Raw genomic sequence first — 20,461 nt, forward strand, 5'->3', positions numbered from 1 at the left:
GTGGCTTCCCTGTCTGGAGATGGTGTGGAAAGCTGTGGCTAGCTGCTATGTGCAGTATGTGTGAAAGCTGGGCCGTCAGTACATCGATGGGTGCTGTAGGGTCCATACCAAAGAGGCCATCATGTACTTTTGAATCATAAACGTCTGCAAGCTCCCGGGTAAAGTGGAAGATGGTACGAGATGCCTGAGTGGTCGGGGGTGGCAGATCAAGAGAGCTCCTAAGAGAAAAAGCCAAATAAGTATGGTCAGCACCAATGGGGCATGTAGGGATAGTGAAAGAGTCTATCAGGTCTGTGCTCTCCCGCGAGCCCAATATGTAGTCCACAGTGCTGCTGCCTCCTGATGATGGGAAACATGTGAGTCTTCCCGATTCTGGCCATTGTGACATCCCGTTATAAATAACGAGATGGTGTCTAGCTCCCAGGTTCAGAAGGTGTTGCCCATAACCTGTCCTGTCTGGCCCACTGTCCTCTGACATCCTCGTGGTCCCTGCATCTACATCATCTAGTGCCTGTAGGATGAGGGGTGTGAAGTCGAATGATTCACACTGTTGATTCTGTGTGCGTGCATTGAAGTCCCCCATCAGGAGAACCTCCCCCATGGTCGAATAGTGTAGGATATCTGCGGATAGAGTGGCGTATGGAGACTCACTAGGAAGGGCCCCTCTCTCCTCTCCTCCTCCAATCTGGTCCTCCATGTGACCTGTGTTGAATCTCGACCCCTTCAAGGGGAAGTAGCATATTGCCAAGTAAACTGTTCTCACCTCTTAGAGCTGTAGGCTAATCCACATGTAGTGTGCCTCTGGGTCTCTCGACACCACCCTGATACGCTGGTGTAGTGCTGGTCTGAATAGTATAGCGATCCCACCTGAGCCTCTGGAAGTGCCCTGTCGCATCCCTTGTCTATACACTGATTCCCACTAGTACCCTGCTACCCGTGGTAGGCCCTTCTCTGGGCTTTCATGTGTCTCTGTCATATACAAGACCAAAAAGTGTTACATATGTTCCATGTGTATACTGGAAATCATAAACATGGAAAGAACGAAGTGCTAAAAGAAAAGAAAACGGCCCACTAGTATGTTGGCCTCACATAAATGAGGCTCATCATATATCCTCCTCCTCTAATACACTACATGGAGTCAATGTCCATTGGCTGGGGCAGTGCTGCTCTTTGGCACCGGAGTTCCAGATCTGGAGCTAACAGGTGGATGGTCTGGATCTTGGGGCAGGGGCATTGGGCTCATTTAAGGGTTGGTGTGCACACTCTCTGATGACCCCACCTGTGCGAGCGCTAGTGGATCCCGAGTCCCATGGGATGACCCTCTTTGAAGGGTTGGTCTGTCTGATCTTTGATGACCGCACGTGCGCGAGCGGTAGTGGATCTTGAGTCCCACAGGCACTATTGTGGCGAGCTCAGGCGTCTCATTTATGGTCTCTTGAAACATCTTCCATGCCCTCTTGCTGTCCTTCCCCAGGAAGAGTTGGTAGATCTCCTCCTCTAACTTAGCCAGGTAGGCTCGTTTCTTCCTCCGCACAAGGCGCCAAAAGCATTGCTGAGATTGTGCGAGCATTGATGGGAGAGAAGAATATGCCGCATAGCTATTGGGTTGAGGCTGTTTCTATAGCAGTTTACATCATAAACAGGACTCCAACTGCAGCCATACATGATGTAACTCCAGAGGAGAGGTTTACTGGCAGAAAATCTGATTTGTCTCATCTAAAAGTCTTTGGATGCATTGCATATGTGCATATGCCAGATGAGCTAAGAACTATGCTGGATCCAAAAGCTGAAAAATGTGTGTTTATTGGGTATTCCCTTGAGCAAAAGGGATACAGGTGTTATAACCCTCCTACACGTGAGTTGAGGGTAAGCAGGGATGCTGTTTTTTATGAGATGAGCAACTGGTATGCTGCTAAAAAAGTTGTTGTTAGGGCTGATGTGAGTGGAAAAGTGGTTGCACAGAATGCAAGTCAGCAACAATCATAGTCTTTGAGTGGACCAGGAGATTCCTCATCTAGTGGTTCAGTTGATAGACCATGGAGTGGCAGGCTACGTCATAATACCAATCCTCCAAATGTGATTAGTATCATCCTGGCATGTCTGTGTGTGTGAGTCCCAATGGCAATCTCACGCTGTAGCTGTGCCCATGTCTCGCGACACTCATCATCATACCAACTGTTCTGTGGGGCAGTGCTGCTAGGGGGGGTGGAAGAGATCATAGTGCAGGGAAACGCATATGAGGCGGATGCATGTAGTACACCTACCAATCCTCTTGTAATCTCGTCCAGAGGGATACGCGGGTCTAAAGCAAACAAGCCATAAGATACTGCATCTCAGTAAACCCCACCTGTCTCACGTGTAAACTGATATGTCGAGTACCGCCAACTGAAAATCGTGAAATCTCGCATAGCAGGTATCAATGAAGGAGATCCCATCAAGTAGTCCATTGTGCTCGCTCCCCCTTTAGAGTTCCAACATGTGAGAGCATCTGATCCATGCCCTCTCGATAGGCCATTGTATATGACCAACCCATGTGCACTCCCGAGTGTGAGAGAATGCCTGCCATAATCTGTAATCTCCCCCTCATCCTGTGCTGATCTCTACAACCCTACATCCTTTGCCGTGATCTCCCGGTACATAGCCTCATGAGTATCATACAGCTCTGTCTGCTCTATGCCTGTACGTGCATTAAAGTCTTCTAATAGTACTATGTCTCCCATGCTGGCAAATCTCATGATATCACTATATAGTGGCGTATAGGGCGACTCTCTTGATGGTGCAAACCTGGAGTTGGCTAGCATACCGCCACATATAGCTCGCGGAGCCCCTCTCTGCATACTCGGACCCACATGTACCTCGCATTTGCATCTCTATGTACCACATGTATTTTCTCACAAAGCTCCTCCATGAAAAGGCACGTGCCCGTCTCTTGGCTTCCTCTTCCAATGTAGCATTCATCACCTCTACTTTATTGACTGGTGTATCCTTATGCGTCTTTACTACTTCAATCCATGGGCTTACTTCCTCAATGTGTTTCTTTGTGGCGCTGGCAATTTCAACCCATGAATTTCCTTCTCACCTGCAACCACTTTTGCCTTACATGATTCCAAAGTGTTTTGCATTTCTCTTACGTCTTTTTCGCGGTCAGCCACATGTGTCTTCAAGGTGCCTTCGTACGATGCAACTGTTGTGCCAATCTCCCGGAGCATGTCATCCTCGGTTAGGCGCAAGAACAAGGACCAGCTTTCGATGTACAGGTCATTTCATGGCTCCTAGCTATCATGATGCACAGGTTGACCGCTCCAAAGTTGGTGCTGCTCTATGGTGGGAGGACTTTGGTTCAGATGGACCGGAGCTGCAACAGCTTGCCATCCGCATACTTAGCCAGGCCGTCAGCTCCTCTTGCTTGGAGCAACTTTGGAGTACCTACAGCCACATTGCCTCTAGGAAGAGGAACCGACTCGGGGTAGAGCGTGCCAATGACCTTGTCTTCGTCAGCGCGAACTTGCGAATGCTTTGCAAGAGCGTGACCAAGAAGGCAGATTCCTTCACCGAGTGGGAGATGAATCAACAAGAAAAGCAACAAGAGGATGAGGTGCAGGAGCAACATGCCAGTGAGGATGAGACTGAGGATGAGCTTGATGCTTCTTTAGCACAAGCTACCCATGACCATGAGGCGAGCACTTCACGTGGATGATCATTCATGGATCATGATTCATGGGCCTTACTACTTAGCTCTAGCCTCTAGCCTCTAGTCTTCAGCACTTTTTTGTCATTGACTCATTGAGTCCGTCCATGCATTCTGCCTCCTTAAGGCTTAGTCCTGACTCCTGACTCTTGAGTCATGACTCGTTTTGTATCTACTTAATTATTAATATGACTCATTTTGTATCTACTTAATTATTAATATGACTCAAAAGCTTACCATTTTAGTGTAAATTTGTGCTCATTTTGATATACTTCCAAAGTAGAATAAGTGTAGAGTAAAAAAAATTCAAAAAAAAGTATTTTTTGAGTGTCGTTCCCTCCCCCGTCCCCGCCCTACTTATGGCCGTCCCCCGTCCCGTCCCCGTCACCATCCCCCGTCACCGTCCCTTATGACTATGTCTTATCAACACCTAAGGGTGGGTTCACACACAGTCATAGGGAGTGTGCACACACACATGAGCTTGACCATCTAATGACAGCCTACATCAGCTTTCTAAGAAAACCCCCCCTTGCTCTATGGGAGGATTCAGTTCTCATTAGCAAGTATGAGACTTCTGGCACAAAATTTGTGGAGAATGTGTCTTGAATCCTCCTTAAAAGTGTCTTGTGCCAGTTACAAGTAAGTTCATAAAAAACCAAATGCCACTTTAAAAGCTCTCCATTTCATCCAAAGAGACAAAACGAAACCTTTCGAAATGACAAAAATGACGAAAAGTTTCTTGTGACTATGTGCATGACATATTTATCCTAAGGCTATTTTGGTCATTACATAGCCAACTTTGCTTTAGCCTTAAAGAGCATGCTGCGCATTTCACACAAGTTTTGACTAATCTTTGTTGGATATGTCCAAAATAGCTTGCTACTTAATACAATTGATATCTACTAAAGGAGACTTATTACAACTAAACAAGCCCTTAAATCTATGATATTGCAATAGCTTAGTTTGCAGGAATATACCTCCAAGGGAGAGAAGGCAAAAGTCACCACTGCATTTGATGCAAAGTTCAGTAGAACAGCAATACTTAAGGCCCGTCCTCGTGTTCGCAACGGGAAAATCTCAGACACCATAAGCCATGATATAGGACCAAATGACACCTGAAACATATGGTGCATAGAATGAAACATGGATGGAGGCCCAGACTCAGGAAACAGCAAGAAACTAAGTATAAAAGGGAAACAGTCTTGACACAGCTCTCAATTTGTCTTTTGTAGTCTCACCTGGTAAGAGCCCACGTAAAGTAGTAGGGCAATGACTGCCAAAGCTGAGACACCTTGTGCAAAGGCATAATACAATGCTAGAAGGAAGAGGGAAAAAACCTGCAGGTATCAGCCAAAAAGAACCCAGACACATTTCAATATTATACGGAGTTAGGCCACCATGATGATAAAATTAAGAAAAATAGAAGCACGTCGTTTTTCAACAATAGGTAAATCTTACGAGGCCGCTCACGCCTCCAATGAGCAAAGGTCTTCGACCTAGTTTATCTACTTTCCAGACTGCAATTAGTGTCATCAAAACCTGCACACCAACAGATGAGAGTAAAAGGCACCATGACTTTAAGTCATATCTCAAAAAAAAAATGTTCACTCACACACGTGCGCTTGCGCACACATACATAGACGTGTTTCATACAACTTTATCCATCCCGAGGTTTGAAGATCCTTAAACTTTACAGATCTCATGATACTGAGATTTTCCAATCTATACGGCTGAAGAATACAATCAGATAGTGCCCTTTGGAAATTATAAAAGACGTGCTTACAGACAGGATTATACTTCGGATAACAAATATTCGGCACCTTGGTTCCTAACGATTTGCACAATGTAGCGAAGTGAGAGTGCAAGAGAGAGGGGAGAGAGAGAGAGAGAGACAGAAAGAAAGAAAGTTATATTTACGTCTTACAAAAGGCCCAATGGGCCTATGAGACAAAAGATGATTTCAAGTATCCATGGAATATCATCATCATGGAAAACTAAAACAAAACTGAAACTGGAAACCTAGTAACTGAAGCTAAGTGCTAGGTAAATGCACAGAACAAATGGGGGAGCGTGCTATAATTATACAAGAATGATCATAATGCACTCGATCCCGAATCTATGGAGGGGAGGGGTCCATGGAGGAGATACATCATTGGTCAGGAGACGGTGGCCGCAACACCAAAAATAGTGAAGAGAGGCTGAGAAGAAGAGGCCTCCATCGTGCGTCGGTGACGTGTAAGCATCACATCGATATGGGCCTGATGGACTGGTGGTGGTCTTGGTCCAGGGGACCAAGGTCGAAGCTCAGAGCACTGTGGCTCGCGGTAGAGAGGAGAATCACAGTAAAGACAGTACACCCGATTAGGTCCCAAATACCCTCTGTAGGGCCCCCACCAAGGATGGTGTAATAGCTTTATTTGCTTTGACCTACAACCGTCATCCACGAACATTACCCATTCACACTTATTATTATAAGCGATGATGTGCAATAGTATGCCACCATTGGTTTTCCCACGCAACGTCCGCGTGTCCCACGCATTACTGGCATGTAAATCCCACGTAACGATGTACGCGTCCCACGTGTGACGGTCGTAATAGACAACATGCCCAGCCAATGGTGACTGTTGGGCTTGGCCATGGGCCTCCTTGACCCTTACAAGGCCTACCCCTTTTGTATGCAAGGGTCTTAATCCTTTTCTGGGGTGGCCCACATGGCTGCCCCTTCAATCTACATGCAACTACATGCTCTACTCCTCATATGACTGGTATCTGGTTACAAGCCGAACACCCAGAACATCTGTCATCATTCCAGAGGGTGACTCACAGTACGGACTCACACTCCTTCATGTGCAGGACTTGCACACCTGACCAAGACCATGTACGGGACTTGTACACTTGACCTTGGATGCTTAGAGTGGAACCCTAGCTGACTCAACCCGGAATGGGACTCACAAGGGACCTGTTTCCACTCCAGGTCCTGCACCTACTTGTCCAAATATGTCCACATGGCATCCAACTATGGGATGCACGTGACATCCCCTTCTTCTTAACTTGACAAGAGCCGCAAAGCCTCCAAATAGTCCATCAATAATGCCAAAAATTCTTGAAAGGTCTTGTCAAGCCACACCGCTTCGTGTGTCCCTCGGTCTGGAAACTTCATGAGGAACTTTCTTTCTTTTTGACCGGAGCCATGCTTGAAACGATGTAAAAGGATCTGTTTTGGAACCATAACTTCAACTTTGTCCACTATGTCAGGATCGTGTTCATCACGGACATCGGAATGAGGAGGTCCAATATAAGGTTTCAACCAATCGACATCATGGTCCAACAGGGGCATCTACCATCCTCAGTGCAAGCTCTGACAGCTATTAGGATCTCCAACTGTGTAAAGGCTCCCATCCACCGTGGGGCCGCTGGCTCGAAAGGCGTGAACCACTCCTCAGTGAGTGCCTCCTAAATGTCATCCCTCATAATCAGCCCCCCTCTGAAGTGACTTAGCCTCTCTGTCTAGATCTCCTCCGGGAGACTCCAAAAGGCCTGCCAATCCCCAAAACTGTGTGCTGGGCCTGCCGCCAATGGTCCCCAGGCTAGGCGAGGCCGAGAACCCAACATATGACCGTGCTCTGTGCGTACCGCGAGGCTCCAGATGAGCGGCTGTGTTGCTTGCAAATGAAGATCAATACCAGGATGCAACAAAAACGATACACTTAGGGCTCTTGAAAAGAGTTCCACTTTGTAGATGAATGTGGGAGAGGGTTTGATAATAATCCCACATGGGGACTTATGGGAGTCCTAGAATTTTTGTATAAAAGGTGGCTCATTTGAGAGCTTAGACACACTTTGGGCTTAGTTCATGCAAGAGCTCCTTTGAGAGACCTACTCTCCCTCTTCTCCATAGAGGTGAAGACTCTTCTCTCACCCCATCTACATCATTGTATGAGGTAAATCTCTTCATTGAATCATTAGCAATGTCATGAGTCTTTCTCATCCTCTTCTCTAATCATTTTACTCTTATGCATGCTTTTAGTATTTCATTTTTGAGTACATGGATTGATTTGAAGCTTTCATGGAAGCTTGATGCTTGAATGTGTGCATGCTTGTAGGAAGATAGGAGTGGAGTGAGGTCTTTCTCTTTGCTTGAGTGCATAGTGATTGTATTCCTCTTGCTTGTGTTTGTGAATGAATGGGTGTGTAGGAATGAGGACAAGTTGAGCTTGTGTGTATGCTTAGTCTAGTGTCAAGTGGTGGTAGCCATGAGCATTCTCTCCATTTGTGGATAAGCTCTTGTGCACCGGTACGGGTCGAATCCCTAGCTCCGAAAGGGATGCAAATCCCATTGGATTGAGCTTAGTGTGGATCGTACTCCTCTTACTACAAGAGAGAGAGTTTTCCGTCTCTCCATTGGCGCCGTTGCCGGGGAGAAGACTCAAATCCGGTTGAGAGTGTGTGGAAACCACCACTATTTCCTCTTTTGGTTGCAAAACCATTGAGTGATTAGGTTAAGTTCGGGTGTGTGATCCCGGTGAGTGGATAAGGTTAGGATAAGAAAAAAACCATTGAGCGGTTGAGGTTTTTCCCGCATTGTTTTTTATGTTTTATTGCTTTTTCCAAGTACCGTTCATTATGCTTACCTTCATTGTTTTTTGTCATTTCATTCTTTCATGCTTTTCGTTAACATGTAATTAGTATAAATAAATAAAAAGAAAAGAGGTGCGTTGCTAAGCTCTCCCATAGCTTATGCAAGCCCCATTGACTCCCAAGCAAGAAAGAAGAGAGATAGGAAGTGTTGGAGGCGACCTTCCTTTTGTTTTGTGTTGTTATTGTGTGGGGAGCCAACGCATCAAGCGTGCTCGAGGAAAAAATGAGAAATATTTATCTATTGCAGCATGACTAACCGATTTGCTTGAAAGAAACGGGCAACCAAGGGTGGCCCTAAGAAAGAACTTATAAATCTATATATATATATATATATATATATATATATATATATATATATTTGTGGGCTGCATCAAACATTAGAGGACAAGGGCTGCATCAAACCTGCAGAGCAGACTGCTTTTTCAAAATAAAAACAAATATATATTTATATAATCATCAGGCGGCCAGTGTGGGCATAAGCAAGCAAAGAGAACTATATATATATATATATATATATATATAGTTATACTAAGGCTTTGTAAAGCGGGTGGAAGAAGGCTGTAGGCGGCAGCTGCTGGTCAGGCGACTGCAGAGAGCGAAGCTGAGGCGGCTGGCGAGACCACGTAGAAAAAAAGGAGGCGGAAGGCAGGCCGTGTAGAAGGAGCCAAGGCGGCTGCGGTAGCAGCGACGAGTAGCTCGGTGGTGAGGAAGCCGAAAGAGACGGCATGGTGGCTGGCTGCTGCAAGCTTGCGAAGTGGGGGCGGCTGGCAGCAGCAGGCGGGAGCAGCTGGCTGCGGAACAATTGAAGCAGAGAGGCGGCTGGCAGCAAAAGGCTGTGTGGGAGGCGTGAAGGAGTGCCTCCTGGCTGTGAACGTGGAAAAAAAAAAGAAGCTGAAGGCAAGACGATACCTTCCGCTGCTCCTGCTGTTGGCTAGCGAAACAGCGTGCGGAAGGTGTGGGAGGTGGAAGAAGCGGAGTTGACTGTAAGCGAAGGCCTGCAGACGGAGGCGACGGAGTGGCAGTCGGTGTCGGCAAGCTTGGAGGCGGCAGCTGCTGGGCAGCCGGCAGAAGCAAAAGAAGCCAGAGGGCAGCAGCAGCAGAAAAAGCCAGCGAAGGAGGCCATTGAAGGCTGGCAGCAGTGAAGAGGAAGGCTGGGAGCACGTGAAGAACCGGCGAGCGGTGCGGCGACAAATCCGGGCTGCGAGCGCGGAGCGAGACGATAAGGTTAGTGGATTTTTTCATTTTTTTTATTTTTTTATTTTTTTAATTAATTTTTATGTTTTTTTATTTTTAAATAAAAAAAAACAAACAAAAAATAATAATATTTCTTATTTTATTTTTTTTTAAAAAAAGAGAAAAGAGATTAAAAAAGAAAAGAAAAAAGAAAGAAGAAAAAATTTAAATTTAAAAAGAAAAAAAGAGATTTTGAAAAAAAAAATAGTGGAAAATCTTTAAAAAAAAAATAGAGAGAAGAAAGAAAGAAAAAAATTAAAAAAAATAAAAAAAATTAAAATAAAAAAAAATTCTTTTTATTTGTTTTTAGGAGTCCATAGTGTGTGCATATTTTTATTTTTTTCATTTCTGTAATTTTTAGCATATTTAGTGTAATTTGCATTGTTTTAAATTTTTGTAATATATTTAAAAAAAAACAACAAAACAAAACAAAAGGGGAAAAAAAAAGAGAATTAAAAAAAAAAAGAAGAAAAAAAAACAATTTTTATTTTTTGTATTTTGAATCCATTGTTCATTATTTAAATTTTTGTACAAAATTTTGCATAGTTAAAGAAGCTTGCATTTTTATTTTTTATTTTTTAGAATTTTTTAACTGCATGCATAATTAGTATTTTTATAATTTTTTATTTTTGACACGAGATTCATTCATTTTATTAAAAAAATATATAAAAATAAATAAAAAAAACAAACTAACAAACAAACAATCAAACAAACAATAAAAACCAACAAAAGGAGGAAAAAACAAACAAAAGAAAATTTTTTGATTTTTTAGGAGTCTATTATTTTTCGCATATTTTGTAGTTCTTCATTAGTGTAAACTGCATTTTTTTAATTTTTTGTAAATTTGTGCATAATTAGTATTTTTTTTAAGTGTGATTCATAATTTTTGAGTAAATTCAAAAAAAAAATCATTAAATCATTAAAAAAAACATTTAAAAATAAGAAAATAGGATAGATAGTTACATACTCCTTTTAGTTGCCTTTAGGGGTTAGGTAGGGAAAAATATATATATATATACATATATATATATATTTTTATCAAAAAAAAAAAACAAAACACAAAAACCAAAACAAAAACACAAAAAAACATCAAAAAACCAAAACAAAATTTTGACCTTATGCACTTGCGGTCGGGACGTCGTGTAGATTCTGCCATAGGACCTAGGGCACCTTCTAGAGTGCCTACTCAGGAAAGTGGGACCCAATCGATAGGAAACTTGGCAGATATTGCTGAAACCCTTTCTGAATCCCAATCCGATACCCTTTCCTCCAGAACAAATAGTTCATTGTCCATGGACAATCTAGGGCCATCAACTAGTTATCCCGGAGCCCAAAATAGGACACCCACACGATCCTTTAATCCATTCGAGGCTGACACCATGGGGTTAACATTCAATGTGCGACTCCAATATGTCTACACAAATGCTCAAGGAGCTGAGATCTTTAGGGATCCACAACAACGGTACCTTGTTAAGATTGCCGACATATTCTCAGAACTTGATAGAGCACCTCTAGTCAATGACCAGGGTAACATGTACATGGGTGGAGATGGTGTTCGCTATGAAGTCACCTACCATCCGGAAAAGGTAGACAAATTAGGGGAGCTCTCTAAAACTGAGTTGTTAGACTATTCACAACTTTCCAGAGCAAAAGAGTCTAGAGATGACTGGCTCATCGAGCCGGACATGCCTGGACCATCCAATGCCCAATCCTCAAAGCCATCCATAGATGATATACTTCTTGTAGATCTCAATTTGGACAAGGATAGGAAAGGCAAGTGTAAAATGGATCAAGGGGCTGAAAGTCAATGGGAGTTTGTACGACAAATTCCTGTGACGAAGGTTTTACAGGATGACCCATTTCAAGAGGTCTATAAAGATTCGTTAGAGGGATATTATGCCACAACTAAATCGCCAGAGCTGGATCTTCCTCTAGCTTATGTAGTGGTAGTTGAGAAGTGTGCAGGACACATGAACAGAATAGTTGATAAATGGTCAAATGAATATCGAACGTTAGATTGGAAAGAGATTAGGGAACTCACGTGGAAAGGACAACCTTTATTTATGGAAGTGTTCTCAACACGTACAGCCAAACCAGGAGAGACAGCCTTTCTTGGAGAAACTGCTGCTCCTCCCCTACGAGAGTTCACTAGAGAGGGACCTTCAACATCTAAGTGGACCACTGCTAGTAGCCCAACTCTAGCACCACGATATCGTCCTACACCAAATGTGCGACCACAGGTCACACCACCACAACAACATCTTTCCCACTATGACAATCGGATGAGAAGGGAGCCAACTCGGCCTCCTATAAGTGCACCTCCTGAAATGAGGGTGACAAGATCTTTGGAAGGGTTTGGTGAGGCTGGTAATAGGGTACCCACACCAATTTTGGAAACATGTGGACCATCTTTCCAAAGAGAGGAACAATTCCCACTAAGGGTAAGAGGCCGTAGGCCCTATGATGAGTATTCACGACAAGTAAAGCCATCAACTCTTCAGAAATTGGTAAAGAAATATGAAGGGTCGGGAGATCCATACGACCATGTAGCAGCTTTTAGGCAAGCAGTTCGAGCTGAGCAAGTTGTGTCTGGCCCGCTCCTCATCACAACTGGGAGGTCTCTGAGAAATCCCCGGTCTCAGCAGCTCCCGAGCTCGCAGGATGCTCAAGGCAAATCTGTCCTCCCATCCTCTACTGAGGCCTGTCCTCCTCATCTCTATGAAGATCCACCGTAACTCTGGTGCCCGAGCGCCCCCTGCTGGGGGAGCTCTAGCCTACAGCCGCTGAAAAAGAAGCTCCTTCCAAGGCTCAGCGCCTGGAAGCAGCCCCCGAACAATAAGCTTCCCCAACAAGGCTCTACTCTGATCAGCTGAATCTATAATGCCCAAGCCCCCCTGGGCCAGCGGAAGAGTAATAACTGCCCAAGCAACCTTAGCCAGGGCCGGCTGACCATCCCGCCCAGACCAAAGAAAGTTCCTGATCAGCCTCTGTACCTGGCTGATGCAAGAGCTCGAGAAGATCCAGCAAGACGTGATGTACCACATAGTCGCTAAAAGCACCTGATTTGTCACCACCACCCTCCCAGCCAAGGATAGCCGAGCTATACTCCAATATAAAAGCTTCTTTCGAATGCTCAGAAGAAGCGGGGCGATCTGCTGCTCAGGTGACAAATCAAGTCCAATCTGGCATCCCAGAACCGCACTGCTGTACCAGGAGGAATCCATCTAAAACCCGGGTCTGGGCTCCATGCCGGAGCGAGAGCGCTACTGATCCAAAAAGCCACTGTCTTGCGCCAATTGATCAATGCTCCCGAAGCCACACCAAAAACCTGTAGCAACTGCTCTGCCCTCTGTAGATTGGCCTCCTGGCCATGCAGAAACAATCCCGTGTCATCAGCAAACTCAGAATCGAGCAGGTCCTCACCCCGGACTGGGAGCTAGAGTCCTCTCAAACCAACCTCCTTTGCTGTCAAATACATGCTCATAGCCTCTTCAAAGAAGAGAAAGAGGAACGGGGCGAGAGGGCATCCCTGACGAACTGATCTGGTCAACTCAAAACTCGGCCCCCGTCCTCCTGCCATCAACACCTAGCTACGAGCTATGGAATATAGAGCCGCCACTCCTCGAGGCTCAAAATCCAGGCAAAGCATAGTGCCCTCTAGGAAACCCCAATCAACTCTATCGTATGCCTTCTCAAAATCAAGAAGCATCACGACCAAGTCCTCACCGAGAAATCTAGCTCGGGCCGTCGCCTCCCAGAAGGTAAAAATGTTGTCAAGGATACTGCGCTCCTTGACGAATCCTGTCTGGGTAGCATGAATCAACTCCCCAAGGAAGGGCTAGATCCTCAAACTCAAGGCCTTTGCTAGGACCTTGTAGACAGTATTGAGGATCGTAATAGGCCTCCAATGCCGAATATCATTTGACACTCCCTTCCCCTTGGGGATAAGAAAGATCAAGCCCTCTGAAAAGCTCTGTGGCATCACCCCAATGTCCAAAACATATTGAAAGCCCCTGGGGAGGCCTGGCCCCAAAAGGTCCCAAAAAAGGCAGGCGTCAATCCGTCCTCCCCAGGGCAACTATGACGCGGAAGGACCCTCAAAGCCTCAACAAGCTCATCCTCTGAGAGGGGCTCACCCAAAACTGTGCGCATACGATCTGTGACCCTCCTCTGTACATGGGCCCACACAGTCTGTCTGCAAGCATCACGTGCCTCCGTGGCTGGCTCCACTGAAAGCAGGTCTCTATAGAACTCAGTGGCAATGGCTCTAATCTCCCCGAGCTCAGTGGCTAACGATCCGTCCTGCCTCCTGAGCTGGCATACTCCTGCTCGAGCATGGCGGGGTTCGGTGATCTCAAAAAACTCCCCAGTCACTCTATCACCAAGCTGCGTCCACTGAGAGGCAGGGCAATGATAGTAGAACTCATGTCTCTGCTCCTCTGCCTCTCTAACCTCCTGGCGTGCCTAGCTCAGCTGGGACGCTACCCACTCACATGTAGGCAGCTGCTCCTGAAGACGCTGGAGCGAAGCAAGGCTACGTCTCAAGCAACGCTCCCGCTCTCGTGTCTCTCCTAGCCGTGTCAAGGCTGTAGCGTGCAAAAAAGAGCTGAGCTTGATGAGTCCCTGGGCACACTGGCCTGCTGCATCCAAGTCACAGCTCTGGCTATCATGCCATATCCTCTCAATGTCCTCAGAAAGACTGGGATCTGTAAGTATCCTCTCTGGGATCCTCAACTGCAAGGCTGTCTCCAGTGTCCTCTCCTCAAGTGTCAAAATAACTGGCACATGGTCTGAAAAAGAGGTGCCAGCAAGAATGCCAACGGAGCCACCACGCTCCCCGAACCTGTCGCCCACATAGAAGCGATCAATCCGTGATAGATTAGTCCCTCCCTGCCGACGATCCGACCGAGAAAAAATAAGATTGTCTTGAGAACGGGAGAAAGCCTCATGCTGCCATGCATCAGTGATCCGCAGTGCCATACAAAACCGCTCCCAAGCTGCAAGCTCCGTGCCGTGCACTGTAACATGACTGCCTCCCACCCTATCGGCCGGGTCCTCAAGCATGTTGAAGTCTCCCCCGACACACCAATGTGCGGCCTCGGGCGATGCATCTGTAACAAGGGTCCAGAACTCTGCTCTGGCACTAGCATGGTTGGGCGCATAGACATTGAGCACACCAAAGTGCTCATCGTGCATCCTCAGAATAACATATTGTGCTCTACCAGGCACAATGACCCCGCGATCCACAATGGCCTACCGCCATACATCCGCAATGACCATACATACTCCTTCCTGCCCACCCAAGGGACCAAAACCTGCAGACCAAAATGTGTCCCATCTACCAGGCATCACCGAACCATATCTCCGAACCCTGCTCTCACTCAAATGGTGCTCCTGCATCATCAGAATATCAATACTACCCCCAACCAGGCATCTCTGAAGCTCCTGCCTCAAGCAACCACGATAACGTACATAGTGTGCGCCACCAAGACCCTGTACATTCCATGAGATGATCCTCATGGATGACCTGCTGAGGTGGAGGCTGTCTCAGCCTTACGGCGGGCCTTCGCAAGCGGCTTGGATGGAGAGTAATCCCCATCCGAGCGGCTACGAATCTGCCCACCCGGTGTGCTGCAAGAGTCTCGGACCAGGCGCCAGTGGCTGTGTCCCATAGCGACTGCCTCCCGCTCAGAGAGAGAAACCTCATGTATGCAGACATAGCCAGGGTCTCGTGCTAGGTCTGCCACTATGCGAACCATCAAATGTCGAATCTCGGAGGCATCCGCACTCCCGGTATCAAAGAAATGTGGCTACTCCCAGAGTCGGCCTATCACGTCTGTCATCTCCAGATCGCTCACATGGTGAGAAAACTCAACTGCCTAAGTCTTCAAAATACTAAGAGCGAGTCCACTCCCGGTCCTTAGTGCCGCAGAGAGGGAAGGAGAAGACCACCGCTGAATCAAGTGCCTCCTCCCCTCAAGCCGGAGGTATCACCACATGAACTCTGATGGGGGCTGGCTCATGGGGGCCCTCCGCTCCAAAAAGGCCTGTGAAGGAGTAGTCGAAAGCCTCCGAGCGCTGTCTAGTGTCGAGACTACTCAACCGACTGCGGATAGAGGATATCCGTGAAGCACGAATCGGCATGGTAGGTCTCCTCTGCAGTGCTCGAGCAAGGTCGGTGCTCAGTGCCCGCCTGACTGCTGCAGGTGAGCGCCAGAGTACTGCCAGTGCCTCCTGGGGAGCTGAGGCGAGCGGAGGGGAAGGAGGGGGGGGGGAGAAGGGGGTGGGGAAGGAGCCGCTGAAAAAGCGGGAGCGGGAACGGGAGGAGGCGAAGGTGGAAGCAAGGCGGGAGGGGGGAACGGGGGAGGGGGGGTAGGGGCGAAGGGGGGGTGCTGGCATCTCCTGATCCTCAGTCTGCGCTGGGGTCTCCTCCTGGAGGGGAGCAAAGTTGTTCCTCACTGGAACCCAGTGATGCTGAGGCTGTGACTGCTGCTGCGTCGGTCTCTGGGCATGCTGCTGTGGCTGTCTCCCTCTACGGTGCCCCTGTCCAGGCTGCCAATCCGAGGTCTCTGTGGGCTGAGCAGGCGTCCCGGAGGCTACCTGCCGAGCCGCATCTGTGGGCGGGCCATCGGGGGTCTGCTGCTGAGGTGAAGGTCGAGGTCTCCTGCGAGGGCAGGCCTTGGCCAGGTGGCCGACCTGCCTGCATATAAAACACTGGTTTGGGATCCCCGAAAACTCCACTCTCTGATCGATCCATCCCCCCCCCCCCCCCCCCCAGGTAACTGAATGACCTTCGGAAGGGAGGAGATGTCACGAACCAAAACTCTGACCGAAGGCAGGCCAGCTGCTCTAGCCACCACTGAAGCTGCTATGGGGCCAGTCTCAAGCACCGAGCCCACCAATGATCCTATCCTAGAAAGGAGCGGAAGGTACTCGCGGCGGAGTCCAGGAAAGCAAACTGTGACATGGAATATGCGCTCTCCCTGCTCGGCCGCTACTGGGTCGAAACCATGCTGCCAAGGTCTGAAGAAGGCCCAAGCGCCCCTGATGTCAAGGGGACTCATGGCTAGGACCTGGGCCACGCTCTAGGCTGTCTCGAACTCAATCTGGTAGTGTCCATGGCCCAGTAACTAAACGTCCAGGATCTTGCCCACGTCTGTAAGAAGGCGGGCCTGGAGAAGATCCCGGATCTCCCCTCTGCTGGGGCGAGTGCCAACTATACGGTAGATGGTGGAATGTGCCTGGAGGCGTTCCACCTCTGCGGCGAGGCTCGCTTCCTCTTCTGGCGAAAGAGAAAGCCTGATGGGGGTATCCTCAGGGGCGGGCGAGGGGGCTGTGGAAGAGTCCCTCTGAGGTGGGGCGGGAGGAACCTCCATCAGAGTCTGAAGCTGAGTCGAGGGCGAAGTGAAAAACGGAGGGTCCTGCAAGAACCAAGCTGCACCAAAAAGGTGGAGCGGGGAGGGGAAAAGGGGGAAGGGCGGAAGACAAAGGGGGAGGGGTGGAAGACAGAGGGGAAGGGGCGGAAGACAGAGGGGGACGGAAATAGCAGAGGGGAAGGGGCGGAAGGCAGAGGCAGAGAAAAAAAGGGGGGGGCAGCAGGGAACGAAAAGGGAGGGGTGGGGAAAGCACGAAAGGGGGGGGAGGGCGGGGGCAAGCAGGGGGGACGGGACGCAGAGGAAGGGAGGGAGCGGGGGGCACGAAGGAGACAGGGCATGCGGGCAGGGGGCGACAGGCGCGGAAGGGAGGGCGGGCGGCGTGAAAAGCACTGGGGCGCGGAGGGGGGGGTGCAAGCAAGCGGGGTGAGGTAGTCACGAGGGCAGGGAGGGGGGGTGCGAGCAAGCAGCAGCTTGAGCGGAGGGGGGGGAGGGGGGGGGGGGGGAGAAAGCTTCAGCGAGCACCTGTAAGTATCCTCTCTGGGATCCTCAACTGCAAGCTGGTCTCCCGTGTCCTCTCCTCAAGAGTCAAAATAACTGGCGCATGGTCTGAGAAAGAGGTGCCCACGAGTGCCAACGGAGCCACCACGCTCCCCGAACCTATCGCCCACATAGAAGCGATCAATCCGTGATAGATTAGTCCCTCCCTGCAGGCGATCTGACCGAGAAAAACTAAGACTGTCCTGAGAACGGGAGAAAGCCTCATGCTGCCATGCATCAGTGATCCGCAGTGTCATACAAAATCGCTCCCAAGCTGCAAGCTCCGTGCCGTGCACTGTAACATGACTGCCTCCCACCCTATCGGCCGGGTCCTCAAGCATGTTGAAGTCTCCCCCAACACACCAATGTGCAGCCTCAGGCAATGCATCTGTAACAAGGGTCCAAAACTCTGCTCTGGCACTAGCATGATTGGGCGCATAGACATTGAGCACACCAATCGAGCGATTACGAATCTGCCCACCCGGTGTGCTACAAGAGTCTCGGACTAGGCGCCAATGGCTATGTCCCATAGCGACTACCTCCCACTCGGAGAAAGAATCCTCACGGTATCGAAGGCTTTGCGGAAGTCCACAAAGCAACAGTATATCCTTCTCTTCTGTGCCTTGCCCTCTTCAATAAGTGCCGGAAGTGCAAGGTAGTAAATCCTCTCCTGAAGCCGGCCTGTCCATGTGCTCGATGACCATGCCTCTCTGCCCAGCGGCTCAGCTCGGACTCCAATATAGAGCCATATAGTTTGGCCAAGTAATGACCAATCATAATCATCCTATAATTGCCTGGTACCATGGGGTCCCCACTCTTGCTTGCCAGGAAACCCTCACAAATGGCACGATTAAACACATATACGATGAGCGGAGCCAAAGTATCGCACGCATATGAGAAGTGCTCTCCAACTAGCCCATCATGATCCTATGCCTTTCCATTCTGTAACCTGTCTATCGCATCTAGCACCATCCGCATAGTAAAGTATGCCATGCCTCAGGTGCAGTGATCGGAGTACTAGGCTGTCTCTTCTAAAACATCTTTCATGTCCTCTTGCTGTCCTTCCCCAGGAAGAGTTGGTAGATCAGGATAGGCTCGTTTCTTCCTCCGCACAAGGCGCCGAAAGATCATCCTGGCCTGTCTATGCATGTGAGTCCCAATGGCAATCTCACGCTGTAGCTATGCTCGTGTCTCAACTATTCTGTGGGGCAGTGCTGCAGGCCCCAGGGGGGGGGGGGGGGGGGGGGAGGGGGGGAGGGGGGGATCATAGTGCAGGGAAACGCATATGAGGCGGATGCATGTAGTACACCTGCCAATCCTCTCGTGATCTCGTCTAGAGGGCTATGTGGGTCTAAAGCAAACAAGCCATCAGATACTGCATCTCGGTAAACCCCAAGTGTCTCACGTGTAAACTGATATCTCGAGTACCTACGTAGATGAGTGGCTCCCATTTCTTGGGGATCTACCTACTAGTGTGAAACTCAGGTATGCATGATCGTCTGCTATACCAATGGGCCGACTGGAAATCGTGAAACCCCGCACATCAAGTATCAATGAAGGAGATCCCATGAAGTAGTCCACTGTGCTCGCTCCCCCTTTAGAGTTCCAGTGTGTGAGAGCATCTGATTCTTGCCATCTCGATAAGCCATTGTATATGACCAACCTATGTGCACTTCCTAGTGTGAAAAAATGCCTACCATAATCTGTAATCTCCCCCTCATCCTGTGCTGATGTCTGCAACCCTACATCCTCTGCCATGATCTCCCGGCACATAGCCTCTTGAGTATCATACAGCTCTGTCTGCTCTGTGCCTATACGTGCATTAAAGTCTCCCAATAGTAATATGTCTCCCATGTTGGCAAACCTCATGATATCATCATATAGTGGCGCATAGGGCGACTCTCCTGATGGTGCAAACCTGGAGTGGGCTGGGGGAAAGTAGCATACCGCCACATATAGCTCGCGGAGCCCCTCTCTGCATATTTGGACCCACATGTACCACGCATCTGCATCTCTATGTACCACATGTATTTTGTCACGAAGCTCCTCCTTGAAAAGTATTGCCACTCCTCTAGATCCTCTGGTACCTCCCACTGTACGTGGCTGAGGGCGGAAAACTGATTCCCATCTATAACCCTGCGTCAGGAAGCCTCTTGTTTGTGCATTAATGGGTCTCCGTATACATAGCAATATCACTGTGTCTGAAAATATCCTCAAAGTATCTTGCATCTGTTCTAAGGGCTCCGTTGCAATTCCACACCTTTAAACTTGCAAGGAGGGGAAGCTTTTATGGAAAAATGGTCAATAAAATAAGGCAAACTTCGCTGCTATGGCTAAATCAGTGGTAATTCCTTGGGTTGAGACAATGTGTCCTAGCAGGATGCCTAAGGTAACCCAAAATACAGAGTTTTCTCATTTGAGGGCTATGCCATGTTCTTGACATTACTTGAAGTCCTTCCAAGTGCTTGTCACTTGTAAACGAAAGATGAAAAGAAGTCACCAAGGTGAGGTAAGAACTAGTTACTAGAGTCGAAATGTCATGCAACTCCTTCCAAGCGCTTGTCACTTGTAAGCAAAAGATGAAGAAGTCATCAATGTGAGGTAGGAACTAGAGTCAAAATGTCCTAGCCATTGCTAGTTTGTGTAACAAGCCATGCTTCTTGGACATGATGCTTAACTATGCAATTCCACTTGGATAAAGAGAGGTAGATTGTATAGATGGAATCAGCCCATCACTTGAAATATCAGAGTCAAAGTGAGGAACTCTCCACAATGGTTCTCAGTCCACTCTTGCTTGATTTCTGTAAGTGTAGCGTGGTTGTGTATGGCATGGATGCCAAAAGGCCGAAGAGGGAAAAAAAAGGGGAAAACACGCGCGGGGGGGGGGGGGGGGGGGGGGGGGGGGGGGGGGGGGGGGGAGAGGGTTGTTTGGGGGAGAGCACCAAAACTTTCATATATATGAAGAAATGCCAAAGCCAATTTTTTTAAA

General features: G+C 48.2%; 1 protein-coding gene across 1 annotated transcript in view; it reads right to left on the reverse strand.

Annotated features, from left to right (window-relative positions):
* The window catches only part of LOC147639765 (D-xylose-proton symporter-like 3, chloroplastic), a 101,604-nt gene that overhangs the window by 40,295 nt on the left and 40,848 nt on the right, over positions 1 to 20,461 (reverse strand). Inside the window, exons 10-12 of the mRNA XM_086773768.1 lie at positions 5,147 to 5,227; positions 4,927 to 5,025; positions 4,666 to 4,803 (exon numbers count right to left, since the gene is read on the reverse strand). Of these exons, the coding sequence (XP_086629894.1) occupies positions 4,666 to 4,803; positions 4,927 to 5,025; positions 5,147 to 5,227 (318 nt within the window). The remainder of the gene's footprint in view (positions 1 to 4,665; positions 4,804 to 4,926; positions 5,026 to 5,146; positions 5,228 to 20,461) is intronic.

The sequence above is a fragment of the Cibotium barometz genome, chromosome 3 (genome assembly GCF_041138505.1).
Source record: "Cibotium barometz isolate CiBa-2024 chromosome 3, ASM4113850v1, whole genome shotgun sequence".
In the NCBI taxonomy this organism is placed as follows: Eukaryota; Viridiplantae; Streptophyta; class Polypodiopsida; order Cyatheales; family Cibotiaceae; genus Cibotium; species Cibotium barometz.